Source organism: Halichoerus grypus, chromosome 10 (genome assembly GCF_964656455.1).
Source record: "Halichoerus grypus chromosome 10, mHalGry1.hap1.1, whole genome shotgun sequence".
NCBI lineage: Eukaryota > Metazoa > Chordata > Mammalia > Carnivora > Phocidae > Halichoerus > Halichoerus grypus.
The window spans coordinates 64,810,561-64,834,698 of NC_135721.1; the positions used below are offsets into that span (position 1 = coordinate 64,810,561).

General features: G+C 47.1%; 1 protein-coding gene across 3 annotated transcripts in view; it reads right to left on the bottom strand.

Moving 5' to 3' along the window:
* Nucleotides 1-24,138, bottom strand: part of SPTBN1 (spectrin beta, non-erythrocytic 1) — a 192,943-nt gene that overhangs the window by 26,139 nt on the left and 142,666 nt on the right. For all 3 annotated transcript variants that reach the window (XM_036111377.2, XM_036111378.2, XM_036111379.2), the window contains 14 exons: nucleotides 22,878-23,036; nucleotides 21,934-22,236; nucleotides 19,978-20,131; nucleotides 18,437-19,307; nucleotides 18,201-18,338; nucleotides 16,611-17,367; nucleotides 15,544-15,746; nucleotides 10,663-10,753; nucleotides 5,666-5,812; nucleotides 4,357-4,620; nucleotides 2,843-3,067; nucleotides 2,082-2,171; nucleotides 1,703-1,984; nucleotides 921-1,051 (listed from right to left, as the gene is read on the bottom strand). In XM_036111377.2, coding sequence (XP_035967270.1) covers nucleotides 921-1,051; nucleotides 1,703-1,984; nucleotides 2,082-2,171; nucleotides 2,843-3,067; nucleotides 4,357-4,620; nucleotides 5,666-5,812; nucleotides 10,663-10,753; nucleotides 15,544-15,746; nucleotides 16,611-17,367; nucleotides 18,201-18,338; nucleotides 18,437-19,307; nucleotides 19,978-20,131; nucleotides 21,934-22,236; nucleotides 22,878-23,036 — 3,815 coding nt within the window. The remainder of the gene's footprint in view (nucleotides 1-920; nucleotides 1,052-1,702; nucleotides 1,985-2,081; nucleotides 2,172-2,842; nucleotides 3,068-4,356; nucleotides 4,621-5,665; nucleotides 5,813-10,662; nucleotides 10,754-15,543; nucleotides 15,747-16,610; nucleotides 17,368-18,200; nucleotides 18,339-18,436; nucleotides 19,308-19,977; nucleotides 20,132-21,933; nucleotides 22,237-22,877; nucleotides 23,037-24,138) is intronic.

The following is a 24,138-nucleotide window of genomic DNA, read 5'->3' on the forward strand; positions in this document are numbered from 1 at the left end:
AAGTTAATGCAAAACCCAGGTGCCACCTTCCATTCTCAAGAACCATGTGGCCAAAGGGACAAATGCTATCCCTGACTGGCACACATCTCTACCTTCTCTGGGGTGCAGGCTCTTCCCCACCATTCCTGTCAAGTGGGTCCTGGGAGTGCTGCCTCCCCTCCTCCCAACTTCTCCTCATAAGGACAATCTTGTAACAGGAAACCAAAGAGACAAGGACTTCTTGATGCTTGACCCTAGAGACTAGGAAGGCACTTTCCTGGGAATCCTATCACGAACACATGAAGGACGCCCACACCAACACAGCCACTGATTGCATCTTCACCTTGCCTTGGTTGATGCACAAAGCCGATTCTTTTCCAGAGTTATAAAAGGCAGTTACATAGCAAACCTAAAATAACTGCCATTAAAGTTAATATGTGAGCGTGTTATAAAGTGGGGGAGTAACACACATACCCCTCTTCTTCTTTATTCCCAAGGTGCTCGAAGGACTTGATCTGTGAGGAAGTGGTATCATCTTGCTCCTATTATTTTACAGGGCTGTGCATTCTTGTCTACCACTCCTCCTAAAACTAATCCTCACTTAACTAAACTGGGTGACTTTCAACCCAAGGGTAGGTTCTGATAACCCATATCCGTGCAAGTCAATCTGTACTTGTGACTCATGACACCAATCATTTTTCAAGAAGGCCTTGGGCTCATAGGAGATATTTACCCCACAAGAACAATCTCCTAATATAACAGTTCACCCTTTCTGTTCAGCACAAGCCTACTGGGTCTATTTTACGGACGCTTCCCAAAGATCTACATCACCAGTTACTCAAGATGGGTGCTGCCATTCCCGTTTGCATGGGTCAGAGTAACAGACCCTCCCACTGGGAGGAACTGAGCGGCCATTCTAATCCTGACGAAACAGTACTCACCTTTCAGGATGGCTGTCAGCCACCAGGGCCCGGCTGGTCTTAGAGAGCTGATGCACGGTCTCTGCATAGTCCTCCACGGCTTGTTCCAGAATCTGGTGCTTCTTTAACATGGAGACAGCACTCTGCTCATCCTGCAATGAGGGGGAGGGTCACAACCACAGTCGTCCCCTCTGACCCAACACCACCTTCAAGCAGGACCAGCTGACTGCATGATGGGCGGAAGGAAGAATCATCAGAAAGAATAAAACCACAAGTGCGATATGGGCAATGCAACACCGAAGCCTTTCAGGAGGGTCAACACGGTCTGGACCATGGGAGGCCCCGTGAAAGACGAACACAAGGATCGTACGGAATGAGTGAGACTCCTCTGACGTACAGGCAAAAGCCCAGGAAACCAAGTGTGCCCTGGCCGAATGAGGCTCCTCACAGTCTAACACATAAGTAGATAACAGCATGCTGCAACCCTAAAAACTTTTAAATGGTCTCAAAAGCATCTTGTAAAGTTTAGGTAACTCTATTAATTAAAGAGCAAAAAGGACTCTGGCAAATATTTAAAAAAAAAAAAAGGATAAACCTAGTCTTAATGACATACCAGGACTCGGAGGAAGATTCTGTGTCAAGGGTAAACAGCCACAGATTCCAGTCACCTAATGCACCACAGTGTCCCCCATGACACTTGAAAGCAACGATGAAATGTTTCACCAAGACACAGCCACCCACAGAAAACAAGCTCGAGGTGGGAGTCTGAGGCTCTCTGGGGCAGGGCTGGAAACCTCTCTCACCTTGGCCTTCTCCTCAGACATCATGTACAGCTCCTGCTCGCTCATCCACGCCTCCGCCTCGGCCGCGTCGAAGTAGTACTGCTGGGCCCGGTGCGCCTCCTCAAGCCGCCTGTGGCGCTTCTCAGTCTCCTCGATGAGGAGGCCCCACAGCTCCTTGAGGTCAGCGAGCCTCCGCCGGATGGCCTCAGCGCTGAGGCTGCTGCTGTCGCTGACAATGTTTTGGCTCCTCTCGAAGATGTCATCAATGCGAGGCTGGTGTCCCTGGATCTCTTTCTGGAGGGTCTGTGGGAGTGGGGAAACAGTGCTCTCTCCCAGTCTCTGCCCTGTAATCTGGAGCAATTATTCATCAGACTGAGCTAGCCCAAGGAGGAACGCTTACCTGATTTTTCTTTATTAACAGCTGCACAGTCTGGAGGTTGTGGCCATGATCCGTGGAAGTTGCCAAAGGCATCCTCTCTCCAACCCACAACTGGAAAGAATTGTAAATTTAGGTGGTCAGGACCGCTCAAAAAGAACAAATATTTGATGCAAACAAGCGCAAAACAGACGATTAGCAGGGAGGCCAGCCTGAGAGAGAAGGTGTGTGCGATCCCACGGGGAAGGGCTGCCCGAGGAGCTGGATGGACCCTCTCCCCCAGGACAAGGCAAGGGCTCGTCTTTCAGACCCTACTTCATCCTCACTGCTGGACTCACTGTGAGTCCTCACCCTTAATTTTTAAAACTACTATTCTAGGGGCATTAAAACCCTAGAACATCTTTTGGGGCGCCTGGGTGGCTCAGTTGGCTAAGCGACTGCCTTCGGCTCAGGTCATGATCCTGGAGTCCCGGGATCGAGTCCCACATCGGGCTCCCTGCTCAGCTGGGGGTCTTCTTCTCCCTCTGACCGTCTTCCCTCTCGTGCTGTCTCTCATTCTCTCTCTCAAATAAATAAATAAAATTTAAAACTCTAGAACATCTTTAGAAAATCAAGGAGAACAGTGGAGTTGCATTTCGTGTAAATACATAAAAGCATGGGCTTTGATAGTCCAGCTCACCGATGCAGCGCAAAGTGAGTCTAACAAATAAGTGAGAATACGGCTTAAGGCAGGACAGGTGAGGAGGCTTATGGAAAGGCCCCCTGTGTGGTGACGGTCCACTTACGATCTCGTCCTCCACATCCCTGTTGAACTGATGGATCTCTTTGGAGGCCAGCAGGTTATGCTTTCTCTCGTTCAAGGGCTCCAGCAGTTCCATGAACTTGGTCTGCACGGTGAGGCGCTTGCTGTCCACCTCGTCGGTGCTCTTCCCCTCCTGACTCAGGGCCTGGGCCTGGCTCTGGAGCTCCTCGATCTCCTTCTTCCGCACCTCCATTTGGTTCTCCAGCATCTGAGGGCAGAAAATATCAAGTGTGTCACACCAGAGACATGGGAGACACGCAGTCCTATAAAATGTTTGTTTTGGGCACTGGCCAAAATGGAAGATCTAGTATAAATTTATATAATAGAGAGTCTAAGAAAGGATTCTTAACATCTATCAAACGACCAATTGATGCCTTTCCAGGACTTTTTTTTTTTTTAAGTAGGTTCCATGCCAGTGTGGTATCCAACATGGGGCTTGAACTCACAACCCTGAGATCAAGACCTGAGCTGAGATCAAGAGTCAGACACTTAACCAACTGAGCCACCCAGGCATCCCCCTTTTCCAGGATTTTTAAACTCAGGAACAACATTCAAGTTTATCCAGGAACTTAGAAGGCAAATGACAAGAGAAACAAGAATTATGGGGAAAAGAAAGTCTTCATCTGCTTGTTCAGAAGCCATAACGATGTTGGAAACCTACATTATCCATCAGTAACATCTTAAGGTTCCAGTTCTTTTAGGCAAAAAGGATAGCATGTTTCCACCTTCTCTCAATTTCTTCAATTAGAAGTCTGATTATTTTTTTTAAATACCGGATTATGAGGTGAAAACATGCTAATTGCTTACTTACAGGAGGAGAATGAGCAAAAGTGAAAGCGGGGGGCGGGAATCTCACTAAGGAAACATCACATACTGATGGCTGAGAGACAGGGGGTCGCATCTAGGAATAAATGGACTCCTTTCTTAGGTAGGGAAGTAAACAGCCACGAGTAAAAAACCACCCTTAACAAAACTCCTTAATGCATAGTAACATAGCCAAATAACCACATCACTTAGCAAAAGGAAGGGTGGGTATCACATTGAAGAAACAGGCCTCAGCACTCGACAGAGACATTTCCACAGTGACTGGTTCTAAGCACAACTGTGGGGCTGGGGACTCGGCCACTCAGATAACTAACATGTATCTACTAGATGTTATACAGCAAAGTATGTGAACAGGATTACTTTCCCCTGTGTAAACTACAGAAATGAATGAAATGAATATTTACTCAACTGTTAAATGGTGGTATGTCAACTAAGATGATGACAATAAAAAAAAGTACTCCTGTGCACAGACACCCAATACTTCTACTAATATTGTGTCTTTCCAGTTGATTCTAGCAATGTCCCATGATGCTGTCAGGACGAACACTGTGCTGGGTTAAAACCCCTTCACACAGAAGACAGGTGGTTGAGAACATGGTGGGCGAGTTAAGACTCTAAAGACGATGTCAAAACAGAAAGAGGCCCAAGCATGTGGTGGCCTCGCCCACTTGCCTGTTGCTTTTTAAGCAGGATGTTGACGCTGGTCAGGTCTTTGCCGTAGTCGTCAGACTGAATCTGGCTCTCCAGGCCGTGCAGCCATTTGTCCAGATCTGCACAGCTCTGGGTGAAAAGTTCAGCCTTGTTTGCATCAAAGAGCCGCTGGGCCTTGGTCTGGGTGGTGGATTCAAGGACTTCCCACATGTTATGTAAACCAGTGAGTTTCTCCTTCACCACAGCTTCTGTCTCGGGCTTTTCTGAAATGAGCTGCATTCCTTCCTGGAAAACATAAATAAATACAGTTTGCTAGCGAGCAAAGGTCACTGTGAAAAACAACCCTAATCTGTGATCTACCTATTCACTCAACATACAGAGCCTTTCCACAAAAGGTTACTGCTTCCTAAAATGGACAAGGGCCTAGTCTATGTACACTACGTGGCTTTCAAGAGTCCAGCAAGAAGTGACCGTGGCATGATGAAACAGTTTCATCTGGGGCAGTGGGGAAGTGCTCAGGACATCAGATTTCCTCCCCTCCACTCAGCCCCCAAAGACCCTAACACATTACTTTAACCATTAAGAGTCTGAAACAAGGGGCACCTGGGTGGCTCAGTCAGTTGAGCGTCTGCCTGCAGCTCAGGTCATGATCCCAGGATCCTGGGATCAAGTCCTGAATCAGGCTCCCTGCTCAGTGGGGAGCCTGCTTCTCCCTCTCCCTCTGCCACTCCCCCTGTTTGTGTGCTGTCAAATAAATAAAATCTTAAAAAAAAAAAAAAGAGTCCGAAACATTATAAAAGGGAAGTGGGGAACTTCACTTTCATGTTCAGTTATGCTGCATACATCTCCCTGTGCCAAAATAATACGTTTTAAGTTATTACAGTGCCTGGTCACCCAAGAAAAACTGGGAGAACTTAAAAAACAAACAAACAAAAACAGGTAACCTTTCTAAATTCTGTGCAAATCATCAGTCTCTCACAGTCCAGGACATGTGACAGGATTAAGACAGTGGGGACTCTGTCCAGGGGGCTCACAGCAGGTGAGAAACAAAACAGAAACCCAACAACTAGTACTCACTAAAAGACAAATCAAGCGTTCTGTGCCACACCTGGTTGGGTTTCTGCTTTTCTCCCTTCTACCGAGTCAAACTCAGGAATTATTAAGTGGGAGAAGGACTGCTCCAGGATGTGTAACTTCTGTATGGGATCAGTAGGACTCAAAAATCCAAGAAGCTGTGCTAAAGCGAGAAGCTCACCTCCACCGGGGTCACTCTCATGCCGTGGTCACACCACAGAAACAGGAGCCTCATCAAACATTTTTAATTTCTCACCTTCTCAATTTTGTCGAGCCATTCTTTGTTGGATGCAAGTTCTGCCATAAATGCTTGATGTTTTAACCATTTACTGTGCAGATTTCTGGCTTCGTCATAAGACATGTCCTGGGCGGTAAGCATCTTTTCATTGATCCAGAGAGATAGCTAGGAAAAACAAAAATCAGAAAGGTTTCAGAGATTGTGATCACAGACATCAGCCTTTTTTCTGCCTGGAAAGAGTTGTGTTATGTTGTACTAAGCATACTGCACGTTTCCATGTCAACAGACAACCAAATATTTACTTTACAACCCTGACCCGTCATGACAGGTTATCTCCATTGTATGGGAGATGTACCTGAGCCTTGCTCCAAAGTACGTCTCTAACGTTAAATCCACAAGTACAAAAGCTCTCTGAGCCAGCTTTTAAAGTGTTTGGCACGTGGAACCAGCCTTCCCCCCAAAGACTTGTGTTTAAAATTCTGCCCTAACCAGTCCAAGTCACAATCTTCTTTCTCTTCCAAACACTTGTGCCAGCTATACCACGTTAATCATAATTAACTGCCTTTTACTCTATTCGGTAATCTTTTTACTCTTTTAGTTTTCTATTACGTATAAAAAAGACCCAACACAAAACCCCCACTCTTTTTTCCCACAGCGCATCTATGGGAATGCCAAAAAACATAAATTGCTTGCTCACTGTAGGAGTAAGGCAACAAGGATGCCCTCTTAAAGTTGCCTTCAAAGTTTGAGTCACCTTCACCTCTCTTTCTATAGCCTCTATTTCTCTTAAGAGCCTTCCATTCAGACCAAGAACACTCCCCAGGACTTGATTTGAGACCCAACATGTCTCCTTGGATCTAAACTCCAGCAAGGCTCACAAAGCCTGCCAGCCACTGACAGATTGTAGTTCTCTCATGAGGCCGACGGTGGGAGCCAGCCCAGCCCCAGGCCCTGGACACATTCCCCTTGCTGGCTTTCATCCCAATTCGCTCGGCTCCTTATTGCCTGTAGTTGGCCATGCCAGGTCCTAATTCCTACCCTGTGCACAGCACTAACCTGGGAACAGCTGTTTCCCTAAGAGGAAGATACACAAAGGAAGGCAGGATCAGAAGAGACCATGTCCCTTTCTCCTGTGTGACCATGAGAAGCCCACTTTTTACACCAGTCGCTGCCACAACAAATCTGCACCCCAAACCCTCCATGGTCCAATCTCCAAGGTTTAGAAATGGCATAGAGAACCAAGAGAACCTTCCCTCCCAGGACCAACATTTGCAAGGCCATTCACTCACACTCGGGGCTGCTGCTGGGAAAGGCTTCCCCATCAATTTGTTTAAACAACACAAAGTCTGTTCTTTGAAAACGATGTCAAGGAGGGTGATGTAGGTCACAGGAGCACCCCTGGCTCTGAATATGGGCAAATTCCCAGGCACCATGTCTACCTTTCTCAGTATATTCACCCACCATGCAGGAGGGGGGGTGTGGGTAGAAAGCAAAAGGGAGTGAAATCTTTGTTGTCATTCTTTATTGAGGTGAAAAACCAGTAAATTTCATACAGCTCTTTGTAAGCTAGGACCATAGGTTGGTTACGTAACAACAGAGACACTAAATTTCCTACTTTAAAAGAATTACCTTTTTTCCAGTTATCTGGGTAGCTCAAATCTGAATTACTATGGCCATTCATTCAGTCCAAGGGGGAAAGAGGTTAAAAGGAAGCCAAATGGTAAAACTTCCCCTGTCTTCCACATACACACAGATTAAACACAATAGAAGGCATTTATCCAAAGTGCAAAGGACATTCACATATTTTCGCTATTCATAACCACCTACCCAGAGAGATTTAAAAAAAAAAAAAAAAAAGCTACATATAAATCAGAGGCTTGGAAACAAATCTGCTTTTTGCTGAACACATAATCCTACAGATAAAGCACCATGAGCTACACAGCACAATGAAATGGGGCTATGGAACTTGCTAGTTCATCAGCCCTTCATCAGAATTCTGCAATCAGAACCACAGTTATTATTCGTGGGCATTTGCAAAGGTCATTTAAGAATATACTCATTCTCTGCAAAAAAGAACACTGTGCAGATTGGAAAGGGATAGGAAAAATGCTTTGATCACTGATTCAAGCTCAGAGCAAAGCAATGGAACTCCCTATCCCTTGTGCCACACAAGTCTAGTTATACCGCCCTTCTAAAAAACCTTCAGTTTCTGAATGTAGTTTCCCTATGGTGTGAGGGAATAGAACAGAAAAGCAGTAACTTCTAAATCACTTTTCAGGAATTCACACTGAAATACCACTGCTTTCTATACCCGTCTACAACTGGGAATAGGGAGGCCCCTGCAGTAAATCTCCCCATCCAGGCAGTGGTTACTGAAGTGGCAACAAAGGCAGATCTCACAACTCGTGTCTGCTCTAGCCAAGGCACCCATGGGGAAGGGACTGGGGACACAAATTGGACTCCCGAGACTTTGGACAATACCCATAGCCAGCAGGGGTACTAAATCTGACCTCTGAGTGTTCTGGAAGTTTCTCGGGAGCATAACAGGTAGATTTTCAAATGCAAAGCTGGCCCACACACAGACTCCATTCTCAGAGATCCTGGCCTGAAGGATATTTTTTAATTTAACTTTTTTTAAAGGGGGGGAGGGGCATAAGGAAAGGGATACTCTTAAGCAGACTCCATGCCCAGTGTGGAGCCCAACTTGGGACTCAGTCTCATGACCTGAGCAGAAATCAAGAGTCGGACGCTTAAAAAGGGAATGTATTTTAATGAGGCTGAATGGTTCAGAGTTCAAAGCCAAAGAATACCACACACCCCCCACTTTGCTTGAACTTCTATACCAAGGGTTTTGGAGCTTCCAAACCTGACCTACATTCAGTCACTCCACGGAAACTCTCCATGCTGACGTGGGAGAGATGGCATCCCACAGCAGATGCTATGGTTGTACTAAATTTTAATGAGGCTCAAGGAAAGAAAGGCTAAACCAGGAAGACTTGGCAGAGCAGTCACAAAGAGACCTGCACATCATTCCCAGGACTTAACAGGCCAGCCAAAACCTTTCTGCATATTGTGAGGGGAAATCATGGCAGGACTGAGCCCTCAAGGCATACCCAACAGTCACTGGTGCGTGGTAAGGAGTGAACTCCTTACAACCAAGGGTGCTAATTTGGAACAAGTAGTAACGAAGATCTAACAACCCAGTAAGACGATTTCCTGTGATTCCACTGGGAAGGACTATCATTTTATCCATTTACTTTTCCCCACGTTTCTACTTATGAATCCACATATATGTCAACGGAAAACAGGGGAAAACTTCACCTGGGTTTCTCTCAAGGCTTCCTCTTGTCTCCTCACCTCCTGCTCATTTTCTGGCATTCTTTCCCCCAAATTTAGCCTAAGTTTCACCATGCTGAGGTCCATGAATTTCATCTCATTAAACTTGCCTTTTAAGCAAGGGTATGGAATCCTCTTCACTCCATCCCCCCCCAAGATGGCCTGAGGTTGAAATGAGTCATGATGGTACCACAGGGGAACCATCAAGGGGTAATACAGGGGCCTCTAGTGTGTCAAAGGCAAAGCCCAGGCTGCAAACAGCTCCTGATCTTTCCAGGGCTAAAGAGTCACTGAGTATTCCCTGTGGAACAACACACAACCCTACACAGCTAACTTCCGATCCCATTACTCTTCTCTGTGTCCTGTCTGGGGGACATGGATACCTCATTAAATGAGCATCCTATCCAAACGGGTTATTAACGTTCAGTGTCATGTGAAGAGGCTCTCTTGTCTTCAGCCTGTCTGGCCCCAGGCAAATCCCCCACAGATCTAGATTCATCAGAGTGGCACAGGAAGCTGACAGACCCTAACCTACAGAGTTCAGGGGCTTTCTTTCTGAAGCTTTAGCTGCTGGAGCATATTGCAAGATTCACAGTAAGACAGCAGTTGAATGGACATGAAGGATCACTTGTCACACATGATCTAACACAACTGCTGTTAGGGCTGTATTTCTTCTAACACACAGCAATGTGTTTGCAGGCAAGGTGTTGTGATGTTCAGTCATGTTCTTCACACATGCCCCGATCCTGTCCCCACACCCACCAGTTGCCCTCCCCCAAGGTCCCTGCAGCTTCCTTTGGATATTCTTCATCCCATTTCTGCCTCTGAGGGGATTTAACCCAATAAACCAGAGAGGACGGAGTCTCACTGTTGTTCTCTAGCAGACAGAAAAATGAGATGTGCTCATGAACTCATGAACATGTGAAGGCAGCCAGATGTTATTCTCCAGTTAGCTTGCAGAAAGACTGCGTTTTTCTGGCTAACTTTAGTTTTCCAAGTTTGTTTATGCACGTATCAGGGGGGCATGAAATAGTATGAGACTCATCAGATTAATACCACATGTTAAGACTCGGGAGTCTGAAATCAGAATTGCTGCTCTTGGCATGTTAGACACGTGTTCAAGGAACCTGAAAGATGGTATTTCAAGGTCTTCAGTGAGTAAGAAACTCAGTCCGTATTTTTCAAATCTTTGCTTCTTACCTGGGTAGCCAGTTCCTATTCCTCTTAGTTCTTCCCTTCTTACTTACAACATGATATTAAATGCATTTAGATTAAACGTTCTGGGGTATCACACGGTCTTCGACGATGAAAACGTTCTAGATCTGCATTGTCCGATATGGCAGCTGCTAATCACAGTTGGCTACTGAGCACTTAAAATCCACCTAGTATGATGGAAGAGTTACACTCTGAATTCTATTTAATTTTAATTAATTTAAAATGAAATAGCCACATACGGCTAGGGTCCACTGTAATGGACAGAATTCTGCACTATTCTGATTAGAAGAACCTAGTTACTCTAAGTGCTAGCTTGCAGGCTAGAGAACGGACAAGGTGCCATACTGGCTCAGCTAGAAATGAACTTCTGGGCCTCAATTAATTTTATAATCCCAAGGGCTCTTCTGCCAAATGCTCTCTCTCTCTTTAGAAGAAAGGAAGGGAGGGGCTGAAGGGAGACATACCTCCTGACAATCTTGCAGGAATTTCTGAAGATCCCTGTTGTCCTTCAATCTCATCAGAAGTTCGCTGGCTGCCTCACGATTCTTCCTATGTCTGTTAAAACAATAATAAAAAATAGCTTTTAAAAAAGGAAACACAGAATCTTGAAAGACTGAATTTATAACTCAATGTCTTTCCTGGGTTTCTACATATAATAAAAGCAGTTTGCTTGTACAGTTCTCATTATGTCAAAAAGGCAAGATAAGCAAGAGAATTTAGCATCCTCCAAATGAGTACGCGAGACCAAAACACCTGTCCAAGCCACAAAACAGGCAGAGGATGGCCTCAAATGAGCCATATAAATCCAGTGCTTCCTAAGTTGGTGCGAGGGGAAAAAATCTGAGCATGCACTGTGTACAAGTCCCCATCTAAGGCACTGCAAGAGAATTTGAAACTCCTCTTTAAGAAACTGGGGTGACAATTTGTGGCTAAGAAAATATAGATAACCATATAAAACTAGCTTTAAATTAATGTCTCCTAAACAGATATTTTCCCACCTTGAGAAAAACTCCCCTCAAACAACAATGAACCAAGAATGAAAATTTTGAGACGGGTGAGATTATCTACCTACTAGACCCCACTCTTTATGAATGGATAAGAGTAATCAAGGTTGAATGAAGCTGAAGCACAAAACCTTAAGCAAAAATTCCTAAGAACCAGTAGGAGCTGCTAAGCCTGGGAGTGATAAGGGAAATGGGGTGCTGGCTCCCCAGCCTGAGTGCTGAACACAGGGCTTCTTCACACACAGCATCACGGTGCCAGAACTCCGCAGTGAACCTCCTTCACGCGCCCAGTGGCTTAGGCTCTCCACCAGAGACGGAGAGGACCAGCTACGGGAATGCCGGAGTGCTGTGAGAAGGACAGCCTCGACACAGCTCCGCGGCACCAAAGAGGAGCTGCGCCACACCGAGAGCCGAGCAGCACTGCCGTGATACAGCTGCCCCGGCATGCCTGAGGGACCCACGCCAGCCGGCCAGCCTAAGTGAAGGGTATTAACTGGGGCAAATGAGGAGGCTGGGTTTTCAGTCTGAGTCTCAAAGCAATTCCTCGCTGCATGTGCCCGGGCAAGGTCTCTCTCGTTGGGCCCCCACAGAGGGATGAGGAAGAACACAACCTCCGATTCTCTCCGATGCCACGAGCAGCTCAGGGAGCTCTAGCTGCTGACTGACCTTTAAGAACCTTCCTCGGGAGCACGAGCAAGCTTACAGCCACGCTGTGGGTGCCACGGGCCCGCAGTGAATGCTAGCAAAACTGACCGTGGGAACACAGCAGCCGTCACCTGCCTGGGAAGCGAAGGGAAGTGCTCTCTGGTCCCACAGGGTGCCGGTGCTTACAGAGCAACTGGAGTAACACGAGTGGAAGTAACACCGCCAGGTATATGCCAGATACGCACAACGACTTTCTCATTTGTTCTAGTTGAAAGGGGTTTCATAGCTTCAGGAAGAGGGACCTTAGTATTCTTATATCACTTAGGTAAAATGCAAAAATAGAGAAATACTTCTTAAATAATGCTAAATGGAAAGAGTGTATGCATGTTCAATGGTATAAAACCCCATGGCACAGATCGGAAAGTGCCAGGGATAAGATTAAAGGCTGTACCTTCTCTCCCCACGTTTTTCACATTATATTTCTTTTATAACAACAAAAAATAAAGGCCAAAGCCTCTTTACTGCATTGATACCCTTTCTCAGATACCAAAAATTTGAAAAAAAATTTAAGACTGTTAGTGAATTTGGGCTAAAGGAATTACTGTCTAAAAATGTGGGTGGGGAAGGAATGTCCAAAAAAAGCTTAAGTTCCCAAACCTCAAATTCCAGTCACTATTTGCAGGGGGTTGTAAGAATATAAAGCCAATCTTCAGGAGGAAGGTAATTTGGATTCAGGCACAAAATGCAGGAGGTCCTGCCTGTAGTCAAAGGTCTTGAGTAAGAGACCCAGGTCCCTTCCACGGTGCCACACCCAAGTGCTCAGAAGGTAAGGAGGAATCAGAAACTGGCAGCTACAACAGGATACGCACCCTCAATTGAAGCTCATGGCAATGGTGGAGATAAAAATAATTCAAACACTGCCTGAGAAGTCTCACCACACAGAAACACAACCAAACAGATCCTGAAGGTAGCTTACATACTTAAGTCTCACACGTGCCCAACAGATTTCTGGCCGGGCAGTCTCTCTCTTCTAGTGGGACCAGGCAGAAGGGAAAGGCCAAATGGTGACCTGGGGCCCCGTGTCCAAATGACACACATCTCCAAGAGGGCACGATGATGGCATCTGAGGGGCATGCTCTGAGGAGCGAAAAACAGCTACAGGGGCAGCACGACACTTGTGCGGACTCGGAAAACCCTCGAGAGAAGTGAATGGGGCTTCACTGTTGACCAGCAGCAACCAATGGCGTTCGGGGAAGGCCTTTCAAGCTGGATCCTGGATTTAATGATAGGAAAGGAGCTTCTAAAACTTGGCCATAGTTTCCTACAGTCCTAAGGGTGCTCTTTGTCTGGGGCAAGATTAAATCTGTTGCTTTATTTCCATTTCTCACCTTCTACCCCTACAGTTCGACTCAGAATCTCCTTCATCCTCTGAGGCAGATGCTAGGTCTACCTCTGGTTCTTGTAAAAAGTAAAGAACCACAGGTGCCTGAGTAAAACAGATGGATACTACAAAAACTTTTTCCCGTGTGAGACAGGGTCTGGCTTTACGAAGCTGGATCCTGTTTCCTTGCTCTCCCAGGACTGCACTGTGGCTGGAACTTCCTTCGAGCCAGGAAGCTCACCCATTCGCACTCCCTGGGGCCGGCTTGGACAGCAGGCTCCTTTCCACCCAGGCATGAGCACTTTAAAGGTCACTCACACCCCACCCACATCTGTTAAGAGCCAGTGTCTTTGTTCTGGTATTTTTTCATTTCAACAAACTCAGTGGTAATTGACAAGATTTCCAGAACGTAAGCGCATTATAATGATTTTGCGTTTTATGAAAATAGCTTTACCAGAGCATCAGAATGTTTCTGGACAGGGGATTAGATCTGAAGATTCAGATATTTACTTAGCTTGTGCCCCCACAGCTGTGTATTTTGTAACAGACAAGTATCTTCTGGGATCAGTTTCTGATCCCCTCTGGAGATATGAAAGTGAAACCAGAATTCAGTGAACAAGAGCTGAGGAAAACGTAGTCATCCTGAGGGCTGATCAATGGAAAGCCCCCTCCCCCTTCCATCTTTCTTTTGTTTATGGATAGTATGTTCCATTTCTTCTTCAAGACAGAAATCCTAAGGAGGCTCTGGAAGCCCAGGAGCCCAGGCTCCAAGTCAAGGGCAAAAGGAAGGTTAAACCACAACTGAGGGCTGCTGAAACGTTCTCTCCTACCCACGAGTCTCCAGTCTTGACAATATCACCTGCTTCCAAAAACCCCTCACAGCTGCAGCACCAGGGGACGTATAAACACACACAGGAAAGCGCAAGGCAGCTGCACGCCTGCCTGGAAGCACGCGTCCCTAACGGCCAAGTCCGCCCTCAGGAAACCAGACATATGCGTCTAACAGAGACGAGCATGACGTGCTGTACTGACAAAATAACTTGAGATTTAACATTAGGAAAAAAGGAAATTCTTTTTCTCTAAGTTAACAATACCTTGCCTAATCTTTGTTTTTTACACTCACTCAAGGGCTTGGTGGACTTATTTTTCTTTTTTGTAGTTGTTTGAAGAGCAATAGATACAAAATGAGAATATATGTTACACCCTATTTCATGCTAGCACCCTTCAAAGGTACGGTTGAAAAAGACAGACTTGGAAGTGCTAAAGCCAAAAGCTCAGTCTTCATGGGGAGGGAGTAATTCCCCCTTCCACTCCGTATCATAAAAACTTCATAAGGCCGAGGGTCCCAGATATGGTTAAGTAAGGAAACATTCTCAGCAAAAAGTTCTTCCTTTTCACTGCACTTGAAAGCCAGAAAAGAAGCCTGTTTGTCAATGACATCAGTTTAAAAACGAGCCCTTAAATCCAGCCCAAACTGGGACCATAGAAGATCGGGTGGAACAGAGGCTGGAGACTGACCTAGACAGGCTAAACCAGGATGCAACTGGCGAGACGAGAACCAGCCTATCCTGGTGCATCCAAACCTTGGTCTGTCCTGACCTCCCACTTTAGTAACAGGCAAGGCAGGGTGAGAATGACGCTTACAAACAGAGTACACTGGCCTTCAGGCAGGGAGGAAAATCATAACTGCAAATAAATGAGTAAACAAAAATAAAAACATCAAATCTTAGCAATGCCTTGGCGGAAGAGGAAAGGGGCCTTTCTCTCAACAGGAAAAAATCCTATTACAGCATTATCCCAGCCAATTTTCTGAGAAGGGCCTGATAATGTTCCTTTGTGGCTCTGCCAGGTCCTCAGGATAAGCAAACCTCGCCGTCTCTCCTTACTCCCTCCTGAGAGTCTTCAGAGGAGTCTGGCGTGGATGAAGGTGAACGTGGGCTTAGCTGGGGAAGTGAGGCTCTTGAGGCCCTGTCACGAGACAAGGCTACACACTTCAACTCTCAAAGGGCACGGCTTATACCCTATTGCTAATTGGCATCACGGCTCTTATAAATCTTTGATTAAATAATAGTTTGGCTTCTCAGGGTTTCTGTTCTTTTGTGGACACCTGTACATGCCTGACCATGAGAACCACCTTTCCAGGCAGCCAGGTGCTGCTCACTGATTTTCTGTGGTAGATAAATTAAATTTTGCCAGCTATCCAGACCCTGCTCACTGGGTAATTTATACCCACAGTCCCAAGGACTTGTGGCTAATGCCTCAGAGGCTTGGGAGTCCCAGGGAACCAGACTCCCTCAGGAGCCTGAGCGCCATACCTGTCATCGATGGAGTCCACCTTCTCCTGGATGCGATCTGAATTGATGTTCCCATCGCTCACCAGCCTCCGGCCCGTCTCCACAACAGCGTTGATCTTCTCCTCATTGGCATCCATGGTGGTCATGAAGTCCTCTTGTTTTTTAATAGCTGCTTCAGCTCCTTCCAAGGTGGTGGGCATTTCAGTGTGGGCCAAAACGTACTCCTTTTTCAAAGAGAGACAACCAAAACCACAGCAGGATGAAACATCATGAAATACAACTCGTTTCCAGAATAATGAAAGCACTCTTTCCTATGTCCTAAGTTTCCATGCAACACATACTTCATAACACCTGCTCCATTGTACTTAAATAATCTACTGAATCCGAGAAAACAAAAGGTTGGGAGGGAAAAAAACCTAGCGGGATCCCATAAGGAACGAAATTTCCTTGGCTAAATGGCTAAATTTTCTCCCAAAGTGAGGAAACCAAGCAGTGCTTTACGCATCAGCCACCAGGGTCCTCTCATGTGCCCACTGCCCAGTGGCAACATACTCTTCAAACTCTCTCTTCGAAAGAGATTAACAACCCTGATGTTGGCCACCATCTTCAGCCGTTTCCTTTCTCTAGTTTCTGCCTTATGTCATTGGGTGAAGTCCCTGAATCTTCTAGAGCAAGGAAGACAGAACCACTTAGTTCCTCCACCAAAAAAAAAAAAAAAAGAGAAAAAATAAAAAAAACAATCAAACAAAAAACCCCCCTCACTGTACTTTTTGAATCATCAAATTGGATTACTGCCTTACAGAATATTGCCAATCTAATGCGATACTATGAGGACATGCTATGAACGTAAGAGATCCTCGAGAGTGGCTGAAACAGAATGGTACTCTGCAGGGCAAGACACTCCCGCAGGAAGCTTCAGCTCCCATCCCTACTTTGGGATAGGCTTCAATGCCTTGGAAGTTGGAGGGTAAAAAGCCTCTCAATTATCCTTCTGTTTCCACACAGGACTGCTCTGAACCAGCAGCCTGGCTACAGCAAGCAGGACCTGCTGTACCAGGAAGGAAGCAAAGGCAAGTGAGGAGCAGTACCTGGTTGTTAAGGAAGGCCTCGGCCTGCTTCGTGTCCCTAAGAAACTGCTGGTAGGCATGTGACTGGGAGAGGAGATTCTGCCTGTTCTCCCACATTTTGTGGAGCTCATTCCACCCAGTGTCCAGGGCCTGCAGCCGCTGCCGCAGAAACATGTACTGGGCATCGGTCTGTCCCTGGGTGACCATCTCGCCCATGTCCCTCATCTTCTGGTAGTCCTCCTCGTAGTTGTCGATCTCGTTTTTGATGTTCTCATGCTGCGTGAGGAGCTTCTCCGCCTCGGTTAGGGTGTTGGGCATGTCCTCAGAGGCGATGGCCGTCTGAGTCCGGGAGAGCCAGGACTGGAAGTCGTCCAGGTCCCGCAGGAACTGCTGCAGCTTGCTGGCCTCTCCCAGGGAGGCCTCGCGGTTTTTCAGGGTGGTCTTCATCTCCTCCCACACGTCGCTGATCTCGGCCAGCCGAGACAGGATGGCCTGAGCCTGGTCGGGGTGCTCGGACTCGAGCTTCTCGGCCTCTTTCTGCAGGTCACTTAGCTTTGCCTCAATGGCCACCAGGTCCCGCTCCATGCCGGTCAGCTTGCGCTGCAGGGCCATGACCCCGGCCAGGTCGTTGCCCAGGTCCTGGGTGGACTCGATGACCTTGGTCTTCTCTCGAATCCAGGATTTGGTTTCATTGCACTCAAGGTGGTAGTTCTGTATGCTCAGGGCAGAGAGAAGAGCGTCCTTCTTCCTGTCCACCAGCTCCCGGAACTGACTCCACCTGTGAGCACAAGGGCATGGAGAGAGCCGTGTCAGAGACTGGCTGCCAGCTCACGGCTACACAGTGACAGTAACAGTCAAGGTCAAAGTGGTCATGTTTTCTCTCCATCTCTGCTATGAGAATAAATGCTTTTTGAACAATCATCTCACTCAGTATATGTACACCAAATTATCATCTCAACAGCTCAGAGACGCGATATCATCTGGAAAAAGCCGGACATGAAGAGGCACTTGTTCAAGGAGCTCCAGTGTGGACAGCACATCTGTCCCCCAGAGTCAGTTACTTTTCCGTAACTGCATTTCTGCCACGCGCATTTTACTTATCTCTGAACTGCACCTAATGAACATTTTCCAAACCCAAAACGCCTGACAGTCACCTTCAGAACCGAGGCCACCATAACCTACTCAAATGTGTTTATCCAACAGAAAGATAACATCAGGACAAAGGTCTAACTTGATAATCAAGACTTCCACTCGCCAATTATATCTAAAACACGTTAAAATTCTGTTCCAGAAATCATCTCAAAATCATCTCCAGAAATCACCAGCCACCTTGATGCCATGGTCCTCCACACTGGGGACAGGCCTCACACTAACACCTTAACTTCTGATGTGGGGCCAGGCAGGGGCCAGGCTACCTCGAATGACATCACCCCAGAAGACACTTCTTGCAAAACCAGGGTATGCTGAAACGCAGATGCCAATGCTGTGACATCAGGGCCACATTATCAGTGACCCCGTGTGGGCAATTCCCGACAACAAGGCCCCGCCAGTGACCTCGCCCTCCCTGGTCCGACACACAGGGAGCCAGCACACCGCCGGCTGCACACTCACCTCGTGTTGAGTTTGTCCTGCTGGGCTTTGATTTCCTTCTCACTCGGGTGGCCGCTGTGCATGAGCTGCCGCGCAATCTGGTTCACCACGGCGACCCGGGAAGCCTGGTTATTCATTTCCGGTTCAAGGCTCTCGAATCTGGAAAGGCAATTCAACAGGGTACTCACCTCCTTGGTCATGAGCGGAAACAAGGGGCGGCTGGTGGCCCCAGCACCCCCGGCAGCACTCCCACTCACCTGTGCTGGATGACTTCCAGGTCCTCCAGCTTCTCTGGTATCTGCATGTTGTTGAGCCACAGCTCCTTCTCGTCGATCCAGAGCTCACAGGCGTCAGCCTCACTGAACATCTTGTACAAGGCCAGGGTGTCCTGCAGCGCCTGCTTCCTCAGCCGCGTCAGCTCTGCCACCTCCTTGTACCGTTCCTCAATGCCCGACAGCCTGCCCCTCACGTCCGGAGACTCAGCATGCTCCTGGGGGAGGGCACCAGCCTGCTCGTGCAGCGTGTCGATGGTGGGCCTGTAGTTGGCGATCTCCTCCGCCACGTCCTTGTGTTTCTTGACCAGAGACTGTGTGGAGTACTCATCGTGGCCCACGTCATTGCTGGAGACGATCTTGAGGATGTCCAGCATCCAAGCGTCGATGTCGTCGGCATCCGCCTGGAACTGGTGCAGCAGCGAGGCCTCCTCCAGGCGCTTCTTCCGAATGGCCGAGAGCTGCTCCAGGTTGGCCCACTGCTCCCGGATGTAAAGGATCCTCTCTCGGATCTTCTCTGACCCGAAGTGCTCCTCCGCGATCATGTCTTCACCTTCCTTGATGGCCTGTTCAAAGTGGCCGCTGCGGCCGCTCATCTCATCCTCGAATGCCCGGTGCTTGCTGAGCAGGCGCATGACGCTGGTCAGGTCCTTCCCGTAATCGTCGGAGGACAGGATCTTCTCCTTCTCCCGTATCCAGCCCTCCTCTTCTGCCATCTCCCAAAAGAACTTCCAGAGGCGGCGGGACTCTTCCAGACGAGCCCTGCGTTCAGCTGCCAGCTGGCAGAGTTCTTGGTAACAGAACTCCATGTGGGCCACGCGGTCTCGGATCACCTGAGGGTCGCAGGGCTTATAACCTGTTTAATGCAAGGAAGTGATGTGGGAGTCCGGCAGTTTGCAAGTAGTGAGTTACACCCATTTTCTCACCACTAGATTACCAGTTCCATTCTCGGTGCAGGGCCATGTTATAAGGCAATGGAGAACCTCCCAGGGCCTTGACTGGAGGTGGGTGGGTAGGTGCAGGGCAATGTTAAGTGTTATTTTTTGCCCCAAGTGCAAAGTGATCATTTATGAACCAAAGAAGCACATAAATCATAAGAAAAAGGTCAGCTGCAATTAATTGTTTCTCAAATATAAGGAACACAACCAAATCCTTCCAAAGACCCTTTAAACAAGGGTATGTACGACCGTATGTGAAAGCAAGGAGATGTTTGAGCAGCCACACCAGGGTGCTGGTATGCACTGAGTGTGGTCTAGGCAAAGCCTGACTGCCAAATATCACCACTCAAAACCAAGCAGTACTTGAGTATTTAATGGAAATATATGTCCATTTCAGAAAAGCCTGACAGAGTTAAAGTATCCAGAAGGCCACCCTACTGCATCTCGTGTACCCATGACAAACTCACTGGGAACCTACAACGGCACGGTAACTTCAAAAACCCCACTGGCACAGACAACTTATCTACTTCTATAGAGATGGATCTCTGGTGGCAGAGAAGTGAAGGTCTGCCAACAGTCCATCCTTACCTTCCCCGTCTGTGGCAAACTTCTGCGCAGAAGCATTGACACCTCTCACCCGCTCTGCCTGGATGCCAATGTCCGCTTCGACCAGGGCGTGCTTCTGTAACAGGTCTTCCACACCAAGCAAGTGTTTGCCATAGTCTTGAGACAGTAACAGCACCTGTGCACCAGAGAAAACAGAGGACACATCTGTGCAGACAACCTCGGCTTCGATGTCTCGTACTCTCTGGACAAGCTGCGAGCCAGCAACCACATCGCACCCTCTCCAGCCAGCCATCCTCCCTGCATCTTCTAGGGGAGCAGAACGACAAGCATATCGGAACAAAGCCAAACTAACCCGAGAGCCTGCATAAGGAGAGACATAAGAAACTGAAGATCATCTACCCTGGAATAAGCAGGTCAAAAATACACTAAGAAGTGAAGAGAAAAAAAGGGAGCAGGGAAGTGGTAGGACGTGTGAACTGGGGCTCGAAGAAGAAACCGCCACAGCAACGATATTCCAGAAGAGAAGAGAGAAATGTTGTAGTTATTTCAAAGTTAAAAGAAATCTCCCAGAAGTTGCTGACGCGTTCCATGGATGTTTTCCTCGGTTAAAAGCTTACTGGTGTGCCTTGGTAATACTCACATTGTCAATGGGAGAAGAATCTAGTTGAAAGCTTATAAACTACATCTTTAACCAAGTAAAAACAAGGTCAGGTGGCTTCCTGCTTAATAGGGCCTGAGCAATTTCTTTGGTTTAAGATTGAGTCCACTAACACTTTCTTTTCTTCCTTCCATCAGCCCAATTTGGGGGCCTCATCTGACTTCCTCTCCAGATGGAATTTCTACTTCACTCCTACTTCTGAGGGAAGTCTCTGGCCCAAAATCTGAACTTTAATGTACAACATGATTTATAAGATGAAAAGCGCCTCCCTGCTAGATTTTATGAACATTTCTACTTTGAAAGGTCAACACAGACCATACTTGAGAACATCGTAAAACTGGGACAATAAGAGGGCAAACTGATGGGACGAGGTGACCCTATCCCTCTGCCAGGAACGGCTCAAGAGGTTAAGTAAAAGACGAGGGCTTATATCCTTGCATAAGGTCGAGCTTGGGAACACAGCACGCTGAGACAAAGGGGGCTTCGCTGTACTGTCTACAAACTGCCCTGTTCTGCTCCAGCTACGGAGCTAAATGCCTTCCAGCTGGGGGACTGCTTGACACGGATGAGCCTTCGACGGCCCGCAGCAGAGAACACAAACGGGCACAGGGACTTGGCACAATGGCAGGTCTCTTCCTGGGCAGGAGGAAAGCTTGGAAGTCTATGCTCTGGGCTGTCAATTAAGGAAGGGGAAACACAAAGTGGCTTGGGCAGCCATTTCCAGCCAACCCTGACCTATGACGTGTACACTATTCCCATACTTCATCCCTGCTATAACCGAATGAGGGAGGTGGTCAGTGCGATCTCAACTTAAAAACGGAGAAAGGAGACTCAAGGAGACTACACAGCTCCAGCACTGACAATGTGAACTGGGATTGCCCGGTTCCCGACCCTCACTCCGCCCCACACTGCCTAGCCCTCTCCCATCTGCCCACATTACCTTCCTGGGCTCCTCCCCCAACTAGAGCCACTCACACACAGATCAATGACATGGAAAACTAGTTCAACTCTCAAGAGCTAAAAACACAGAAAACCATAATTTGATTGATTCCCTATGGTGGAATAGATCTAAATTAAATCTAAATCACTGTAGCAGACCTGTAGCTATGGAACTGGTTTTCAATGCAACTTTTGTCACACCTCACATCCCATTTAACTCCTGAACTAACAATCTTCCCACAGCGAATGTGGCCCCCTTTGGCTTTACAGAGCGGGCAGTTAGGGCACACTGGATGCTGTGTGGTCAGTCGGGGTGGGGTGGTGCCAGGAAAGAGAGGTCCCGCTGGATAAGCTCTGGCCTCCTTTCACTCAAGTTCTACCTTCATTTCGTCCATCCAGTCCATAATGTAGAGCATTTCCTGGAATATCTTTTGCAACCCTAGGTTCATCTCGAGACGCTGCCTCCGGGCCTTCAGCAACTCCAGTAGGTACTCCCAGAGCCGGATGACATTGTCTTTCCTTGCTGTGATGCGCTTAATGTCATGGTAGTTCTCCGCCTCGAGCTCCCTGGCCACGGCGACCACAGCCTGCACGCGTTCCTCGTACGCGGCAATGTCCGTCTCAATGGCCTCGTGCTTTTTTGTGGCGGCCTCGACTGCAGGAAGGTCAAAACCAAAGTTGTCCTATAGAGAAATGGGGGCAAAAGAAAAACCACACAGAAAATAAAAAAGCCGTCCAACTGGAACAGAGAGAGAAGTTGAATCTCGAACACAATCTCTGGTGGTCCTAAAGCCACAATGACTTGAGCCCCACCAGCTGCTGGTCTCTGCCTTCCCTAGGACACTTGAAACTCCCTGTTAGAGCTAAGATGCCCTCCCCAAAGCAAATCAGCAACTTCTCATTTTACAGAGGGGTGCAAGCTTGTATCTAGCATCTTATGCTTATGTGACTGGAGCAGGTGACAGTTTGTGCGAACCCAAGGAGAAGGCAAAGTCACTTTTACTTATTTCATGACCAGTCCAACTGTCAAAGATGAAAGGTAAGAGAAATCTCTAAAAATTATATAAATGTGAGTTCACACTCACTCACTGGCTCTAAACAAACTCTGCTTGAGCTGCTTCCAAATCTATGGAAAGTTAGATAAACAGAAGACCAAGTACATCAGAAATGATAAACATCCTCTTCATGGGAAGTGACTAAGAGGACTCGAGTTACTTTAGAACAGTGGGTGTCGATAAGCAGCTGTCCTGCAGCCCTCGGGGATGGTCTACGTTTCTAGATGACCCCTGGAGAGCAAGTCCCCGAATGAGGTCTAGAGCAGAACCTGAGACACCAGACGCTGGTTTTCGCTCAGCCAGGTCTCCCTCATAGCTGCCTTGCGGTCGAATCTGCGGGCGAGCTGTTCCAGTTTCTCCTGTCTGATGAGCTCGTTCCGCAGAGCCAGTTCTCGCTCGTGTTCCGCTTTTTCCAGTCTTTCCCAGGCCTACAGAGAGGCAAAAAAGGAACAGTTTCCTGCAACGTTCAAGGAACTTTCCTTGGCTACAGTCAACAGCTAGTACTTCTCAGTAAGACCTGAGAACTCTGTAAAAGGGACATCCCGTTTCCACCCCCATGGACTCCTAAGCCTTGAGAAAATAAATCGTTTTCTCTCAGTTTAGCCTCACGGGAACGCTCTATCTATATCTAAAAGTCCTGTGTTATATTTGGAAAACAAAACAGTGTAGATAAGGAGCAATATAACTAAATTATAAATCTCTTACTTTGAGAGGAAACAGTAATTACCTTCAACAGATCCGATCACATAAAAAAGATAAATGATTTCTCAGAAAGAAATCATATTACGAATCTCTTATTCACCCCATCCTGAGACACTTGTTTCTTTGCAACATTTTATTCATTTAAGTAATCTCTATGCCCAATGTGGGGCTCAAACTCATGACCCCAAGATCAAGAGTTGCACACTCCACCAACTGAGCCAGCCAGGCACCCCCACCCCCCTTTTTTTGAGCTATTTGTTTTTAATTCACACATCTGGGCATTTTGTTCAAAATCCTCACCTAATGTTCACAGTAAATTAATTTTTATGAAATATAGCTTACATTAAGAAAATTCCACTTAAAGTAATCTAAATGTATAAAACTGACCACATTCTAGATTTTTCAAATTTCTACCTGGAAATAATGCCCACTGTGAAATTCTATAATTACAGACAAAACAGACCGAAATGGAAACTGTTGGACAGCCTTTCTGATAGAAACAGCCAAAGTCCTAAGCCCCAACCTCTATAGAGATTCCAGATACATGAAATATGGTTTCAAGTTCTCCCTTCTGCAACTTAAAGATGCTAGAGTCAACTGCCTTGGACAGATGAAGAGTAACAGGGTAAAGAGAATGAACCAAGACTGGTTTGATAAAATCTAACATTCCCTCCCAAAACTCCGATAGACCAACCCACCACCCAAGTATTTGCTTGACCCCCTGTAAAACCCGAGCCACTGCTGTCACTCATCAGTTCAGCAGGCCGGGACAGACACTTTCAGACTGCCCTCTTAGCAATCAAGATTTAGAACATGAAGCCTACAGAA